The sequence below is a fragment of the Podarcis raffonei genome, chromosome 13, assembly GCF_027172205.1.
Source record: "Podarcis raffonei isolate rPodRaf1 chromosome 13, rPodRaf1.pri, whole genome shotgun sequence".
Classification (NCBI taxonomy): domain Eukaryota; kingdom Metazoa; phylum Chordata; class Lepidosauria; order Squamata; family Lacertidae; genus Podarcis; species Podarcis raffonei.
The window spans coordinates 28,775,989-28,790,382 of NC_070614.1; the positions used below are offsets into that span (position 1 = coordinate 28,775,989).

The 14,394-nt window shown below is 50.2% G+C and overlaps 1 protein-coding gene across 1 annotated transcript; it reads left to right on the plus strand.

Annotated features, from left to right (window-relative positions):
• Positions 1 to 459: 459 nt before the first annotated feature.
• On the plus strand, positions 460 to 6,409 carry ZBTB45 (zinc finger and BTB domain containing 45). Its single transcript, XM_053360900.1, has 3 exons — positions 460 to 569; positions 2,546 to 4,200; positions 5,655 to 6,409. Exons 2-3 carry the CDS (start codon positions 2,640 to 2,642, stop codon positions 6,215 to 6,217), a joined length of 2,124 nt encoding a protein of 707 aa, XP_053216875.1. The 5' UTR covers positions 460 to 569; positions 2,546 to 2,639; the 3' UTR covers positions 6,218 to 6,409.
• Positions 6,410 to 14,394: the final 7,985 nt, after the last annotated feature.

Genomic DNA, 14,394 nt, shown 5'->3' on the forward strand with positions numbered 1-14,394 from the left:
GAGATCGCCACGCCGCTTTCCGTTCTCTTCCTTTCTGCGTCTACGTTGGGCTCCCGCCAGGCGGAGCACCGCCGCTCCCCGTGCACACCCCCCGAATGAGCGCAGCCAAGCCGAGGTACTCCAAACCGCAGGATTGCAGAAGGTAACACTAATGTCTCGCAACAAATGAAACTTGCATCTGTAGAAAACGCAACCTGAAAAATGAGACGTTGCACATGCTTTTGTAAACCAATAAATCTTTAATGAAAATATATTTAAAATCAAATCGTAGGATTGCAGAGTTGGAAGGGACCCCCGACGGCCATCTAGCCCAACCCCCTGCAATGCAAGAACATGCAGGTGAATTGAACCCCGCCGTTATCAGCCATTGAGTTCAATCGGCTTTCTTGCAGAAGCGCTGTGCTTTTCCCCGCAGCCACAGGGCGCGTGTGCCTCTAACTTTTCTCTCTCTATGGGCGGCGCGGAAGCGGTGGGAGGAAAGGGACGTGCGCGGAAGGAGGCCGCGCGGAGGGAAGCCAGGAAGCAGCGGAGGCGGCACGGCCAGTCCTGGCGGGAGACCGAGACGGCAGGTGAGAGGGGCCCCGCCTCCAACCCTGGCGCAAGCCACGCCCACCCGGCCTTTGCCCCGCCCCTCCCTCCCTCCGCTCCCAAGTATCCTGTTCATCGTTCGGCTCCCAGGTAGCGGACGGGAGCCCGGACTCCTGGGTCTGATCCGAATAGGAGAGCCCGGATTTGGGGGCAGGTGGAGAGGCAGGACTCAGGGCGCACGAGGAAGGCGAGGGCGCCTCTGAGCATGGACAGAGCGCATTTCGCCACCTATTAACCTTTGCACACCTGGAGGGAGGCGGGGCTTCTGCATGTGCTGCGTTCTGGCCGGATTTGAAGCCCAGCAGCTCCCGATTTCTTTCCTCGGGTGGGTGGGGAGAATTCATTGCTGCTGGTGGAGCTATCCGGGTGTCAAAGCTCCTGGGCTCAGAGGTGTTTTGTTGCCCTGGGAAATGATTCCCGGTGAAAGGAGGGTGGAGGCGCCCAGCTGCAGCTTCCAGAGAAAAACATTTTCTTCCTGTCGAGTCAGGACCTTTTAACTGGGTCCCAGACCCCCTGGATCCATTCCCCTGCCTATCATTGGGAGCTGCTGGTGGTCGGATGCACAACACTTAGTTGTATCTCTCTTTCTGTGTAGGATCAAGTGGTTTATCTCCCTGTTTCTCAAAAGAGAAAAAAATAGTAGAGGTGCAGTCATTTTAATTTTAATTTTTTTCCATGGACTCTCCTCCATTAGAGAAATTTGGAAGGCAATCTGGCTGTCTTGTTATGTCAGCCACTCTCCCACTCTGCAGCACCTGAAACCAGCTGTACCTTCTATTACGATTTCTGCTCTGCCTTTTTGGTGAAACACTGCTTTAAAACCCCGGCACATCTCACTTTTGTAAAATAGCTCTGTGCATGAATCTGTAACATTCTTGTTACCTGCTATTTCAAAACAAACTGCATTGCATATTGACACTGACTTACTTGATCAAACTATCAAATCCACCACTTGTTTGGATGGCTTGCTCCACTAGTCCCAGGTGTGTTGCTGGTTGGGGTGCATTTCCCTGAGCTCCTTAGAGGGCAGCCTGGGTTATACGCACTCTGTGTCCTAGTGTGTGCTGTTGCTATTTTGCCCCAGGCTTTCCCCATTCTCTGTGGCAGCCCTCAAGTTGTGGAATTCCCTTCCCACAGAGGTGCGCCTGGCTTCTTCTATGTACAGCTGTCACCAAATACCAAAGGCCTTCGACGCCTCAGATGGGTGTTTTCAGGGCCCACCCTTCTGAATTAAATACGTTTACACTGTTTGTTTTTTAATAATTTTTTAATTTGGTTTTACAAGTTCATTCACACAAATAATGTTATTACAAATATTAGAATTTTGCACAAGATTCTTCTGAATCCCAAAACTTCCCTCCTCCCCTCCACGGGTTCTTAAATAACTTTTTAACTGCATATAACAATTCCATCTAATTTGCCATCCTCCATTATATCCAAAGTCTATGTATCATTGCAGGAGTTATTTAAAGCCTGCTAAAGTTCAAGTGTTTACTGTGGTCTTTCTGATTTTCCCGGTTAATCTTGCCATCTCAGTGTCATCCAATAATTTCTTCTGTCAGTCCGCCCTAGTAGGTATCTTGTCGTCTTTCCATCTCTGGGCAAGCACCATCCTTGCAGCTGTCGTAGCGTACATAAACGGTCTTTTCAGTTTTTTCGGTATCTCTGCACCTACAATTCCTAATAGAAAGGCTTCTGGTTTTTTAACAAAGGTTATTTTAAACATTTTTTTCAATTCATTGTATATCATTTCCCAGAATTCCTTTATCACTTTGCAGTTCCACCATATAGGATAAAAGGTGCCTTCCTTTTCCTTACACTTCCAACAAACATTTGAACTATACATTTTTGCTAATTTATTTTGGGTTAAATACCAGCAAGCGTGTACACTGGGGTTTTTTTTAATTCTGGGGGATGGCAGGTAATAACAACAATTCATCATAATGTTGTGTTTCAGGCTTTGTACGAGAAGAGTCTGCTGTTTGACTGTCCCGCGTGGGATGCACGCTGCTCCTCGGAAGGATCTCGATCTCCGGCTGCCCTGGTGAGGGATGCGGGACAGCATGGCTGAAGCCGTCCATTACATCCACCTCCAGAACTTCAGCAAGTCCCTCCTGGAGACGCTGAACGGGCAGCGCCTGGGAGGGCATTTCTGTGACGTGACAGTACACATCCAGGAGGCCACGCTGCGTGCTCACCGCTGTGTCTTGGCCGCCGGCAGCCCCTTCTTCCACGACAAGCTGCTGTTGGGCTACTCGGAGATCGAGGTCCCGCCCGTGGTCCCCAGCCAGGTGGTCCGCCAGCTGGTGGAGTTCATGTACAGTGGCTCCTTGGTGGTGGCCCAGTCAGAAGCGCTGCAGATCCTCACGGCCGCCTCCATCCTGCAGATCAAGACGGTCATTGACGAATGCACCCAGATCATCTCTCAAAGCCGCAGCCCCAAGCCTCCCACTGCCCCGCCTCCGGTGCCCCTCTCCCTTCCCAGGGTCCTCCCGGCAAAGCCCCAAGAACAGCCGCCCAAAGAGGCCCTTGGCAGCGTCTCGCGGCCCGGGGACCTCGACGCTTCCCACCTGGAGCCCCCCAAACTGCTCTGCGCTTCGGAGGTGCGCTACAAGCTGCGCGACCTCCTCTCCTCCTCCCAGCACAGGGAGGCGAGGGCGGCCACCTGCGAGGGGGGCATAAGCGATGGGGAGGTGGGGGGCCCATACCTCCACCCCGCCGAGGCCACGCCCAGCTGCCACAGCCGCAAGCAGCGCCAGCCGGTGAGGCTTCAGCTGTCCGAGACAATGCCTGTCATCATCAAGGACGAGGAGGAGGGGGTTGGTGGGGAAGGCCAGGAGGGGGGGGTGGTGGAAGAAAGGGAGGCCAAGCTTAGCTGCTTCCCTGAGTGTGGCGGGAGTGGAAGTTTCCCTGCCGGCTTCAGCGACGAGGCGGAAGCAAAGGATTCTGGGAGTGCTGGCGGGGCCGGCAGGAAGGAGAGCCTCCACTTGGATTATGCCACTGCCGAGGGCCAGGATTTCTTTGGGAACCAGGATGTCTTTTCGGAGTCCTTCATCCCATCCTGGCAGGGGGAGGAAAGCGGCGAAGAGGCGGCAGCTTCCGCCATGCGGGACAGGGAGAAGTTCCACTCGGACTGCAGCTTGGAGGCTTCCAACCTGAGGAGCTTGGCGGGAGAGTTCAAACAGGACTTGGGCGGGCCCTCGGGTGCCGTCGCAGCCTTTCCGCCCCGCAGCAATAGCGGCAGTGGGGGCTTGACTTTCGTCTCCTCTCTGGGCATCCAACGGGAGCTCAAGGCGGAGGTCAGCAGCGCCAGCACGGCCACCAGCACCACCAGCATCTTCCAGTTCCACATGCCCCAGCCGGCTGCGGTGGCCCAGGGCTTTTATAGCATTCAGGCGCAGCCGCCGCCGCAGCAGCAAGACGCCGGTGCCAGCAACATGGTGCAGCTCAGCCCTGGTGCCATGGTCACAGGCCCCCTGCATGGCGCTGGAGAGCAGCAGAGCCAACAGCCCGGCCCCTCGCGCTGCTCAGAGCCCTCCTACCAGTGTAGCCACTGCCAGAAAACCTTCAGTTCCCGCAAAAACTACACCAAGCACATGTTCATCCATTCTGGTAATGGGCACCATGAGGCCGAGCTTCCTGGGAGGGTGTTGCTGGGGGTACAGTGGGGGTGAGGAACCGTTTTTCATCTAGAGGGGAGTATTCCCTTCCAGGAGAAACCTTCCAGGGGTTGGTTGGGCCAGAGGCCACTGTGGGCGGAGCCATGAATGCAATTTGCACTTTGTACAGTAGGCTAGCTTGTACACACACCTCAACCTCCACCCAGGGCAAGCCAGAGGCAATAGGGTTCAAGGACACATGCCAACCCTGAGGTTGCAGAAATACAATATTCAGGGAAACAGCCTTAAAGAAGGAGACAGCCCCTTCCTGCCCAAAAGCTCAGAGAGTAGGTTCAGTGACTACAGAACGCTAACTTTTGGGAGTCTGGGATAAGTAGAAAATGGGAGGGTGTGTCACTGGAATCCTGAACAGCAGCCACCCATGCTGCAACATTTTGTTGCAGTCGTGGCTTACAAGAACTATGTACCCAAGAGAGATAAATACAGACCTACACTTAGATGCCAGATATAAATTCACATCGAGGCTAGCTTACAATGTTTGGGCCATTTGATTCATAGATGATGATGATGATGATGATGATAAATTTCTTGTATCCTGCCCATCTGACTGGATTGTCCCAGCCACTCTGGGAGGATTCCAGCATAATACGTAAGATACACATAATGTCTGCAGAAGATCCCCTGGCCCAGGCACTTAATAAAATAAATGCATCTTTGGAAAATTTGACCAGGCAGGGGATTGAGATACACAACACAACATCACATATTAAAAACTTCCAGATACAGGCAGGGCCGGATTTAGGTTTGATGAGGCCCTAAACTACTGAAGGTAATGGGGCCCTTCATATGTCCAGCTGTCCTTTGTCAACAACAAATTGTTGCTGTTTTTTGTGTTGAATATATGCTATATGGTAATTTATGGACCTAATAGTTATCTAAAGCCATTTGCCACTGTTGCTGTATGTAGGTATTACTATTATTTTTATCTTATATTTTGGAAATGTACACCCAGGGGATTTTTCCTTTAAATTTTTTGGGGCCCCCCAAGAGAGTGGGGCCCTAAGCTATAGCTTATATGTAAATCCGGCACTGGGCTGCCTTCAGATATCTTCTAAGTCAGATAGTTGTTCATTTCCTTGACATTTGACAGGAGGGCATTCCACAGGGCGGGTGCCACTGCCGAGAAGGCCACCTGCCTGGTTCACTGTAACTTCTTGCAATGAGGGAACGGCCAAAGGCCCTCGAAGCTGGACCTCAGGGTCCTGGCTGAACGATGGGGGTGGAGATGCTCCTTCAGGTATACCAGGACCAAAGCCGTTTAGGGCATCATCCCCTAAGGAGGGATGTCCCCCTCGGTCCAGCGCCACGGGGCAGTTTCTGGGTTCTAGCGTTGGGGGTTCTGTGTCCTCTCGGCTGACCTGCTATGCTTTTCCCTCCCCGCGACAGGTGAGAAGCCCCACCAGTGCAGCATCTGCTGGCGCTCCTTCTCCCTGCGGGACTACCTGCTGAAGCACATGGTGACGCACACGGGGGTGCGGGCCTTCCAGTGCTCCATCTGCTGCAAGCGCTTCACCCAGAAGAGCTCGCTCAACGTCCACATGCGCACACACCGCCCAGAGCGCTTCCAGTGCTGCATCTGCAACAAGTACTTCTCCCACCGCACGCTGCTGGAGCGCCACATGACCACCCACACTGCCTGGAAGGGCAGGCAGACCGATGCCCCCGGAGCCATTGGGGTGGCCGCGGCCGCCGCCGACTGGAAAGAGAAGCCGAGCATCGCCACCGCCACCTCCTCTGCCGCTGAGGGGACTATTGCCGTCACCGCCGCGGCGTGGAAAGCGGGGGAACCGTCTGCTGAGACGGCCATTGCCGTGTGGAAAGCGGGGGATCCGGTCCCTGGGGAAGGCAGTATGGGGGCCTGGAAAGGGGATGCGGCTGGCGAAGGACCGGCTGCAGCCTGGAAAGGGGACCCGACTTCAGAGGCAGCCATGCAGCCTCACACAGCCTAAGACTTTTTCTCCCCAACCTCCGTTTATGAATTTTTCTTTTGTCCAGCAGTTGTCGTTGACTGTGGCTCCAGCATCTTGAGAACTAAAAAGGCTGACCCACATAGGGTGCAGCTTTCTCCTACTGACAGGGGCAGCCATGTGCACGAGCCAGGCTGCAAATTCTCAAGAGGAGAGTCTCAGCGTCATTGTTGCATCATTGTTGTCGACCGCCTGTAAAGGTTGCTGGTGGCAGGAACATGGCTGAATTTGCACTGATGCTGTCCATGCCATTCCTGGCCCGTAGCTCAGTGGCAGACCCCATCCTTAGCATGAAAGGAAGGGCAGAGCTCCAATTGCTGGCAATTCCAGTCCCTTTGGTCCTCCAGGTGTTGGAACTGACAGTCCCAGCCAGGATGTCCTTTGGTCAGGGATAATGGGAGGTAGGAGAATAGATTTTGCTATTATGGGCAGATTAGTTGCAATTAGGGATGGTGGAAGTTGGGAGTCCCACAACATTTGGAGTGCCACAGGTTCCCTGTCCCTGGAGTATATTGTACTGGGCTCGTTGGGCCGGAGATGTGATTTAGTGCAAGGCCGCTTAAGAAGAAAAAGAAGAAGAGTTTGGATTTGATATCACGCTTTATCACTACCCGAAGGAGTCTCAAAGCGTCTAACATTCTCCTTTCCCTTCCTCCCCCACAACAAACACTCTGTGAGGTGGGTGAGGCTGAGAGACTTCAGAGAAGTGTGACTGGCCCAAGGTCACCCAACAGCTGCATGTGGAGTAGCGGGGAATCGAACCTGGTTCACCAGATTACGAGTCCACCGCTCTTAACCACTACACCACGCTGGCTTAACAGCTCCATATTTAGCCCCAATAGCTAAATGCCTGTGGTCAAAGGCAGGATGCCAGGGAATACCAGCAAAAGGAGCCTTGCTTGTGAGCATCCCAGAGGCATTTGGCTGGTGACAGCAGAAAGGTAGGTGCTAGATGGATCACTGGCCTGATCCAAGTTGGCTGTTGTTATAAAAAGATCTGCCACAATAAATGGGAAACACATTTTTTTTTTGTTTTTTGGTTGTTCCATGCTTACAGCTTATACTGTTACTATATTCCATTTCCAAAGCAGTTGGGTTCTGGGGCTGTTTTATTTGTAATGGATCAACTTATCCAAGCTGTTTCTCTCCTGTATAGGAAATAAAGCAGTGTGTGTGTGTCTATTTCTCAAGGCGGTGGAACTTCTGATGAGATGGTTGAAGAGGGAGCCTAGCTCAGTGGCTGCAGATGATTCCTGGTTCAGCCCCTGGCATCTCTGTGGAGGCGGGAGGCGGGGAAACAGATAATAAGTGATGGATGGGAAAGTCCTATCTCTGTCTGAGACCCTGGATAGCCAGAGTAGACCACATTGGGCAGGGTGGACAAAGAGTCTGAGCTGGGATCAGGCAGTTTCCTATGTCCATAGAATCACAGCCTCATTCTCAGTGGAGGCTGGTCCATTGGGGCAAACAGGGCACTGCCCCACCAGCCTCAGCCAACTCCCATGTGCCTGCCTTCTTACTTACAGGTGAAACTCAAAAAATTAGAATATTGTGGAAAAGTTCATTTATTTCAGTAATTCAACTTAAAAGGTAAAACTAATATATGAGATAGACTCATGACATGCAAAGCGAGATATATCAAGCCTTTATTTGTTATAATTGTGATGTTTATGGCGTACAGCTGATGAAAACCCCAAATTAACAATCAGCCTGTGGCACCCCAAATCAACACAGACTGTGGAAACTTCACATTGGACTTAAGCATCTGGCATTGTGTGCCTCCCCATTCTTCCTCCAGACTCTGGGTCCTTGGTTTCCAAATGAGATGCAAAAGCTGCTCTCATCAGAAAAGAGATTTGGGAAGCCATGTCATCAGCTGGTGTTGGTCCACTGTGCTTCATTAATTCCAGGGTCAACGTAGCTGTCTACCAGGAGATTTTGGAGCACTTCATGCTTCCTTCCACAGACGAGCTTTATGGGGATGCTGATTTCATTTTCCAGTAGGACTTTGGCACCTGCCACACTGCCAAAAGTACCAAAACCTGGTTCAATGGACATGGGATTACTGTGCTTGATTAGCCAGCAAACCTGCCTGACCTGAACCCCATAGAGAATCTATGGGGCATTGCCAAGAGAAAGATGAGAGACATGAGACCAAGCAATGCAGGAGAGCTGAAGGCTGCTATTGAAGCTTCCTGGTCTTCCATAACACCTCAGCAGTGCCACAGGCTGATAGCATCCATGCCACACCCTATTGAGGCAGTAATTGATGCAAAAGGGGCCCAAACCTACTACTGAGTACATGTGCATGCTTCTACTTCTCAGAGGTCCAATATTGCTCTATTTGCAGTCCTCGTTTTGCTGATTTCATTTAATATTCTAATTTTCTGAGATTGTTAATTTGGGGTTTTCATCAGCTGTACACCATAAACATCACAATTATAACAAATAAAGGCTTGACATATCTTGCTTTGCATGTCATGAGCCTATCTCATATATTAGTTTCACCTTTTAAGTTGAATTACTGAAATAAATGAACTTTTCCACAATATTCTAATTTTTTGAGTTTCACCTGTACAGCTAGTGGTACAGGCTATTGCCCTCATCCTCCTGAGGCCACATTCACACTATAGGTTTAAAACACTATGATAACTTCATGGCTCCCCCCTCCAAGAATCCAGGAAACTGCAGTTTGTTACAGGTTGCTGAGAGCTGTCGTTGGCCTCTCAGCTTGCGTCAACTGCAGCCTTCGTAGTCCATGATCAAGGGTGATAGGAGATACAGTCCAAGAAAAACAATATATTTGGAAGGCCACAGGTTTCCCACCTCCGGATTCAAGTGTTTTCCTGGTAGCCACAGGTGACAAGGGATTGCATTGCAGGCGAGTGGGTGGGCTGGAAGATAGAGAAGACCTCCCTCCTCTGCACTTAGTATAGAAATCAAGCAGGATTCCAGAAAAAGGACTGCCACCGCCCTGCCCTGCATCGAAATGTAGTGGGATGCTAGAAGAGCTCTCTGGACAACTCCCTGCAATGTAGTTATTTCTCTTTTCCAGACTGGTAACTTTTGTGGGCTTATTTACAAGGTTGGAGTAGTTCTTGCCCAATCCTTAGTCTGGTCCTCCAGTTCTTATTTGCTTAGCCTATGCAAATTAAACCCCAGTTATCTAAAAGCTGTTCCAGAGTGAATGTATACTACTACTTTTATTTCCCTGGAGGACATACGGTATCTACTGGAGGGAAGCTGCTGTCTGCTATTCCTTTGGACACCAGGATGGGTCTGTTTGTATGAGGTGGGTTTCTCCTTCCTTGCCACCACTGAGAATAGTGGCTTGCTTAACATTGCCTAGTGAGCTGAGCTCAGGGCAGAACCATGATTGATACCAGTGCTTGCTATACATTGCAGCACCTTATATCTAAAAGATCAGGCTATTCAACAGCTGAAGCTAACAGAGCTAGCACCTGTTCCTTGAAAACGTCCATAGAAATTTAGTAGATGCTCTTGGTATAAGCCAGATGGGCAGGGTATTATTATTATTATTATTATTTGATTCATAGCTGCTTTATAAAAGCACAAAAAATGGGCAATATCTCCCTTGGTGGGAATGAGATCTGCCTATCTCGGCACCATGTTTCCTTTGTTGTTGTAAGTATGGTTGCCCAGTGTTAAATGTCCAGAAGAAGTCAGAAGCTCAAGGCAGTATAAGTTCCTCAACTACGTTTATTTAACTTCAGTGACAACAGCTCACTCATAGGAAAACAAGAACCGAACTGACTGGACAACACAATAATATACCGAGCAAGAACTGACCATTGACAGTTGAAAGTGCATGTGCTTACTTGCCATTAGAACTTTCGTCTACCAATGCTTATATGATTGGTTAGAACGCACCTTGTAACATAAAATGTGTTAAACCCAATACATAACACTCCTCCCCCCAACTTCCTAACAAAAGGAACAAACAGTCATCAAGGTGTGCCGGCCTTTCCCGCTCCTGCTGGGACCGTTGCGGTTCCTGTGCCCAGGTGGGTGACCCAGGAGGTACCCACGGTCTGAATGGAGCGGTCAGGGAGGCCGGCTCCAAAGGGGTCACTGCCGATGGAGCCATTGGGATTCCGGCCTGAAGTCACCCTGCTGAAGTCCCAAGAAGGCTTGTAACTCTGCCTTGCTCTTTGGGTCTGAGGCGTCACAAATGGCGTGCACTTTGGCCTCTGCTGGATGGAGGCCGTCTGCGTCAACCCGGAACCCCAGGAAATCCACACTGCTCACTCACAACAGGCACTTTTTCTGTTTTACCTTCAGTCCTGCCGCCTGGAAGCATTGGAGCACTATCCGTAATCTAGCGGCGATCAGCACATCGTCGAAAAACAGTGTGACTCCGGGGATGCCTTTAAGGAGACGGTCCATTAGGCTCTGAAATAACCCTGGGGCACGCTAACTCCAAACTGTAGGCATTCGACCCTGAAAGCACCCCTATGAGTCACGATTGTCTGGGCATCTGCGGTGGCCTCGTCAACAGCTGCTAATGAGCTTGCGCTAAATCCAGCTGTCCAAAGTTCTTGGTTCCAGCCAGGGTTGCTAACACGTGGTTCACCACCGGAACCTGGTACGTGTGGTTCTGTAAGGCCCGGTTCAGGGTGCATTTGTAATTGCCACAGATATGGACTGAGCCGTCCAGCTTAACCGGTGTGACAATCTGGGTTTCCCAGGTTCCCGAAGCTACTGGCTCTAAGACCCCTTGGGCGACTAAGCGATCAAGCTCCTCATCGATCTTGGGTTTAAGCGCAAACGGGACTCTACGGGCCTTGACCCGAATGGGTTGCACTGTGCGGTTGAGCCGTAGGGAAATTGGGGGTCCATTGTACAGGCCCAGGGTTGCATCAAAGACTGATGGAAACTCCTGGCAGATTGATTCGAAATCTGCCCCTGGGGAAATCTGAGTAAGCCCTGAAATACCTAAGCCTAATGGTCCGAACCATACTAGGCCTAGAAGGCTAGTGAATGGGCCTTCAGTTATGATGAGGTTCAAATTTTTGGTGTACTTCTTAAACTGGACCTTGAAGGTGCCCATCCCCTTTAGCTGGATTCTTTTTCTCTGGAAGTCCCGCAGCACTACGGGGGCTGGGCGGAGAGGAGGACCACCGTCAGGGCAAAGCTCTTTCAGAGTCCTAGCAGATATTATGGAGTAGGCTGAGCCGGTACCCAACTCCATAGTGCATGGGGTTCCCTCTATCTTGAGTTGTACCCTAAGCTTATTGGGCCCTGGGAACAGAAGTTGAAGTACCCTGGCTGGAGAGATGGACTGTAACTCCTCCTCTATGTAGGCCTCATGGACACGTTGCTTGGGTCGTGCTCCACAGGTCTTGGAGCGGCAGACTCAACCAATGTGCCCAGTCTTCCCACAGCGGTGACATGTGGTGTCCTGAAACCTGCATGTCCAACACTCATGGTTTTCTCCGCAGCTGGCCCAGGTCCCTTGAGGTGCGTCAGATGATCGCTGGTTTGATGATGCGCTCGTAGCTTAGGAGCAGTGGTGTCGGTCAGATCGGTCCGAAGCTTGGTGGACATACTCATTGTGGGAATCTACAGAAGGCAACCGGTCTCACTGGATGCAGTGAGTTCTCCTTTCGGTATGTGGGCTGTGGGCCGCCTTGAGGGCATTATCCTTCTCAAAGGCCGTGACCATATTCATTGCTTCCCTCATCGTGATGTTGTCTTTTGCCAGCAGCTTGTGGCAGAGACAGCTGTCTCACATGCCACTGATGAACCTTTCGAGAAGTCGTTCCTCGATGTCAGCGAATTGGCAATACATCGCAATCGCCCAGAGCGCTGTGATGTATTCACTCGCTGACTCTTGCGCCTGTTGCTCTCTGTGCGCAAAGTTGTAGCGGTGGTGGTTCTTAGTTGGCTGAGGTGCGAGGTGACTTGTCATAGCCTGTCTCAGCTCATTGAAAGTGCATGCCTCTATGTCCCTGGGTGCCATCAGACTTTCCAGTAGAGTGATGGCAGAACTTCCCAGCAGCGTCAGTAATAATAATAATAATAGTAATAATAATAATAATAATAATAATAATAATAATAATAATAAATTTTTATTTATATCCCGCCCTCCCCAGCCGAAGCCGGGCTCAGGGCGGCTAACAACAATAAAATAAGACAACATTTTGCACAACAGTAGCACATCCACCTTGTCTGCGTCCCTAGTGAAGCCTTGTAGTTGGACGTAGTTCCTTATTCGGCAGAACCACTGCAGCCATTCTGCAGGATGGCTCATATTGAAGTCCGGTGGTGGCTGACTATGACTGGTGGCCATCCTCGGACCTGGAGCAGTCGCTTGTGCGATTGTGGGTAGTTGCGAAGATGCGGCAGGTGCGGTCTCGTTTCCGGGACTATTTGCTAAGTCCAGCGTGGCGGTGAGGTTGTGCTTACTGCGAGGCGGCAGGTGGTGGTGCTGTGGTGTGGTCTTGTGCCTCTGGCAGCCGGCAGGAGCTCATGTATCCCATCCTTGTTGCCAATGTTAAATGTTCGGAAGAAGTCAGAAGCCCAAGGCAGTGTAAGTTCCTCAACTATGTTTATTTAACATTTGTCAGTGACAACAGCTCACTCATAGGAAAACAAGAACTGAACTGACTGGACAATACAATAATATACCGAGCAAGAAGTGACTGTTGACAGTTGACAGTTGAAAGTGCATGCGCTTACTTGCCATTAGAACGTTTGTCTACCAATGCTTATATGATTGGTTAGAACGCGCCTTGTAACATAAAATGTGTTAAACCCAGTAATAATGGTTGCAACATGTTTTGTCTTGGGGAGTCTTAATGTTCACCCACCCAGTAATTTGAAATCTGAAATAGAAAGTTGTACATATTAAGCCAGTCATAAATTGCTTAAATTGCTTGCTTTGTCCCAAGAGCATCGACTGCCCACTTTGCTGTTCTGGCTTTGCTGTTTCCAATCTTCATTTCTTGCATCAAGGAAATCGGTTACACAAGCCCTGTGTCCACGGGAACAAACTACCAGGCCTCCAGCATCTGCTTAGTCCTCAACAATGCACAATGCCTTTTGATTCGAAAGCAGAACAGAGCGCAAGTCGGAGGAGATATTTTGGCAGTGAGCCCAAAGCCTTGATGTGCCAGCTGCCTCCACACTCTGGGGATGCACCTGTCGGAGTATAACTTCTCAAAAAAGTACAAACTTTTAATAGCTCCCAACTTGGGCTAATTAACCAGCTGCCCTCCCAGGTAGGAGGGGGTGATGTAGAAAGCTCTCCCTCGGGGTTTATTTACATGCTTAGGCTGAGAAATGGTTGGAGACTCCTCTTTAATCGATCCCTAAGCAAGCTGCTACAATTAAAGCTCATTAACTACAGTTCTCCCCCAGGCCTGGTCCCCTTTGGAAAGATGTGGTTATTACTGAGATAGCAAAGAAGAAAAGGCCTCTGGGGTCTGTTAGCCAGCGAAATTATGTCATCCAGCCTGCCCCAGGGATGGTTGAAGGCAAGACACAGAATATGCCTGGACACGGATACACTATGAAAAGCAAAGAGATCTGCAAAAGTATTGTGGAAGAAGGAATGGACATCAAATTGGAGGATAAACAAAAGGCTTCCATTTGTGCTCCAGGAAGTTTTCCACTGGTATTTGATCTTCTTATACTATAGATAGCATATTTTATATTGCTCTATGAACTGGTGAGAAAGGCACTCGCATGCATTCTTGAAATCCTTAAAATGCTTTGGATAAGCCAGTCTTTTTATTACCCAAGCATCAGAGGTGGGGCAGATAGTGCTTTGTCATAAAGCCACTGAGTGAATTTGTGGCTAGCTTGAGAGGACCCAGGAACATCCCAATTCATAACTCAGAAACTATGAGACACCTGCTCACAACTGTCATCATGGCACTGATGCTCTGTTCCCAATTGGTGGCCTATGGACCCCAGGGGATCTGCAGCGCCAATCATAAATCCTACAAAACCTGCCTTAAAGGCTTGTTTTGTGTAGGAATAGAGTAGGCCTGTGGCATGGATTTGAGAACTTAGGAATTTACCATCTCCAAAGACTGGCCCAGACTGACCAGGTAATGCAATCAGTGACCATTATCAGCTGTCTTGTCAGGCAGGACACTCTTGTTTGTTGTAATTTCTGCTGTAGACTGCCT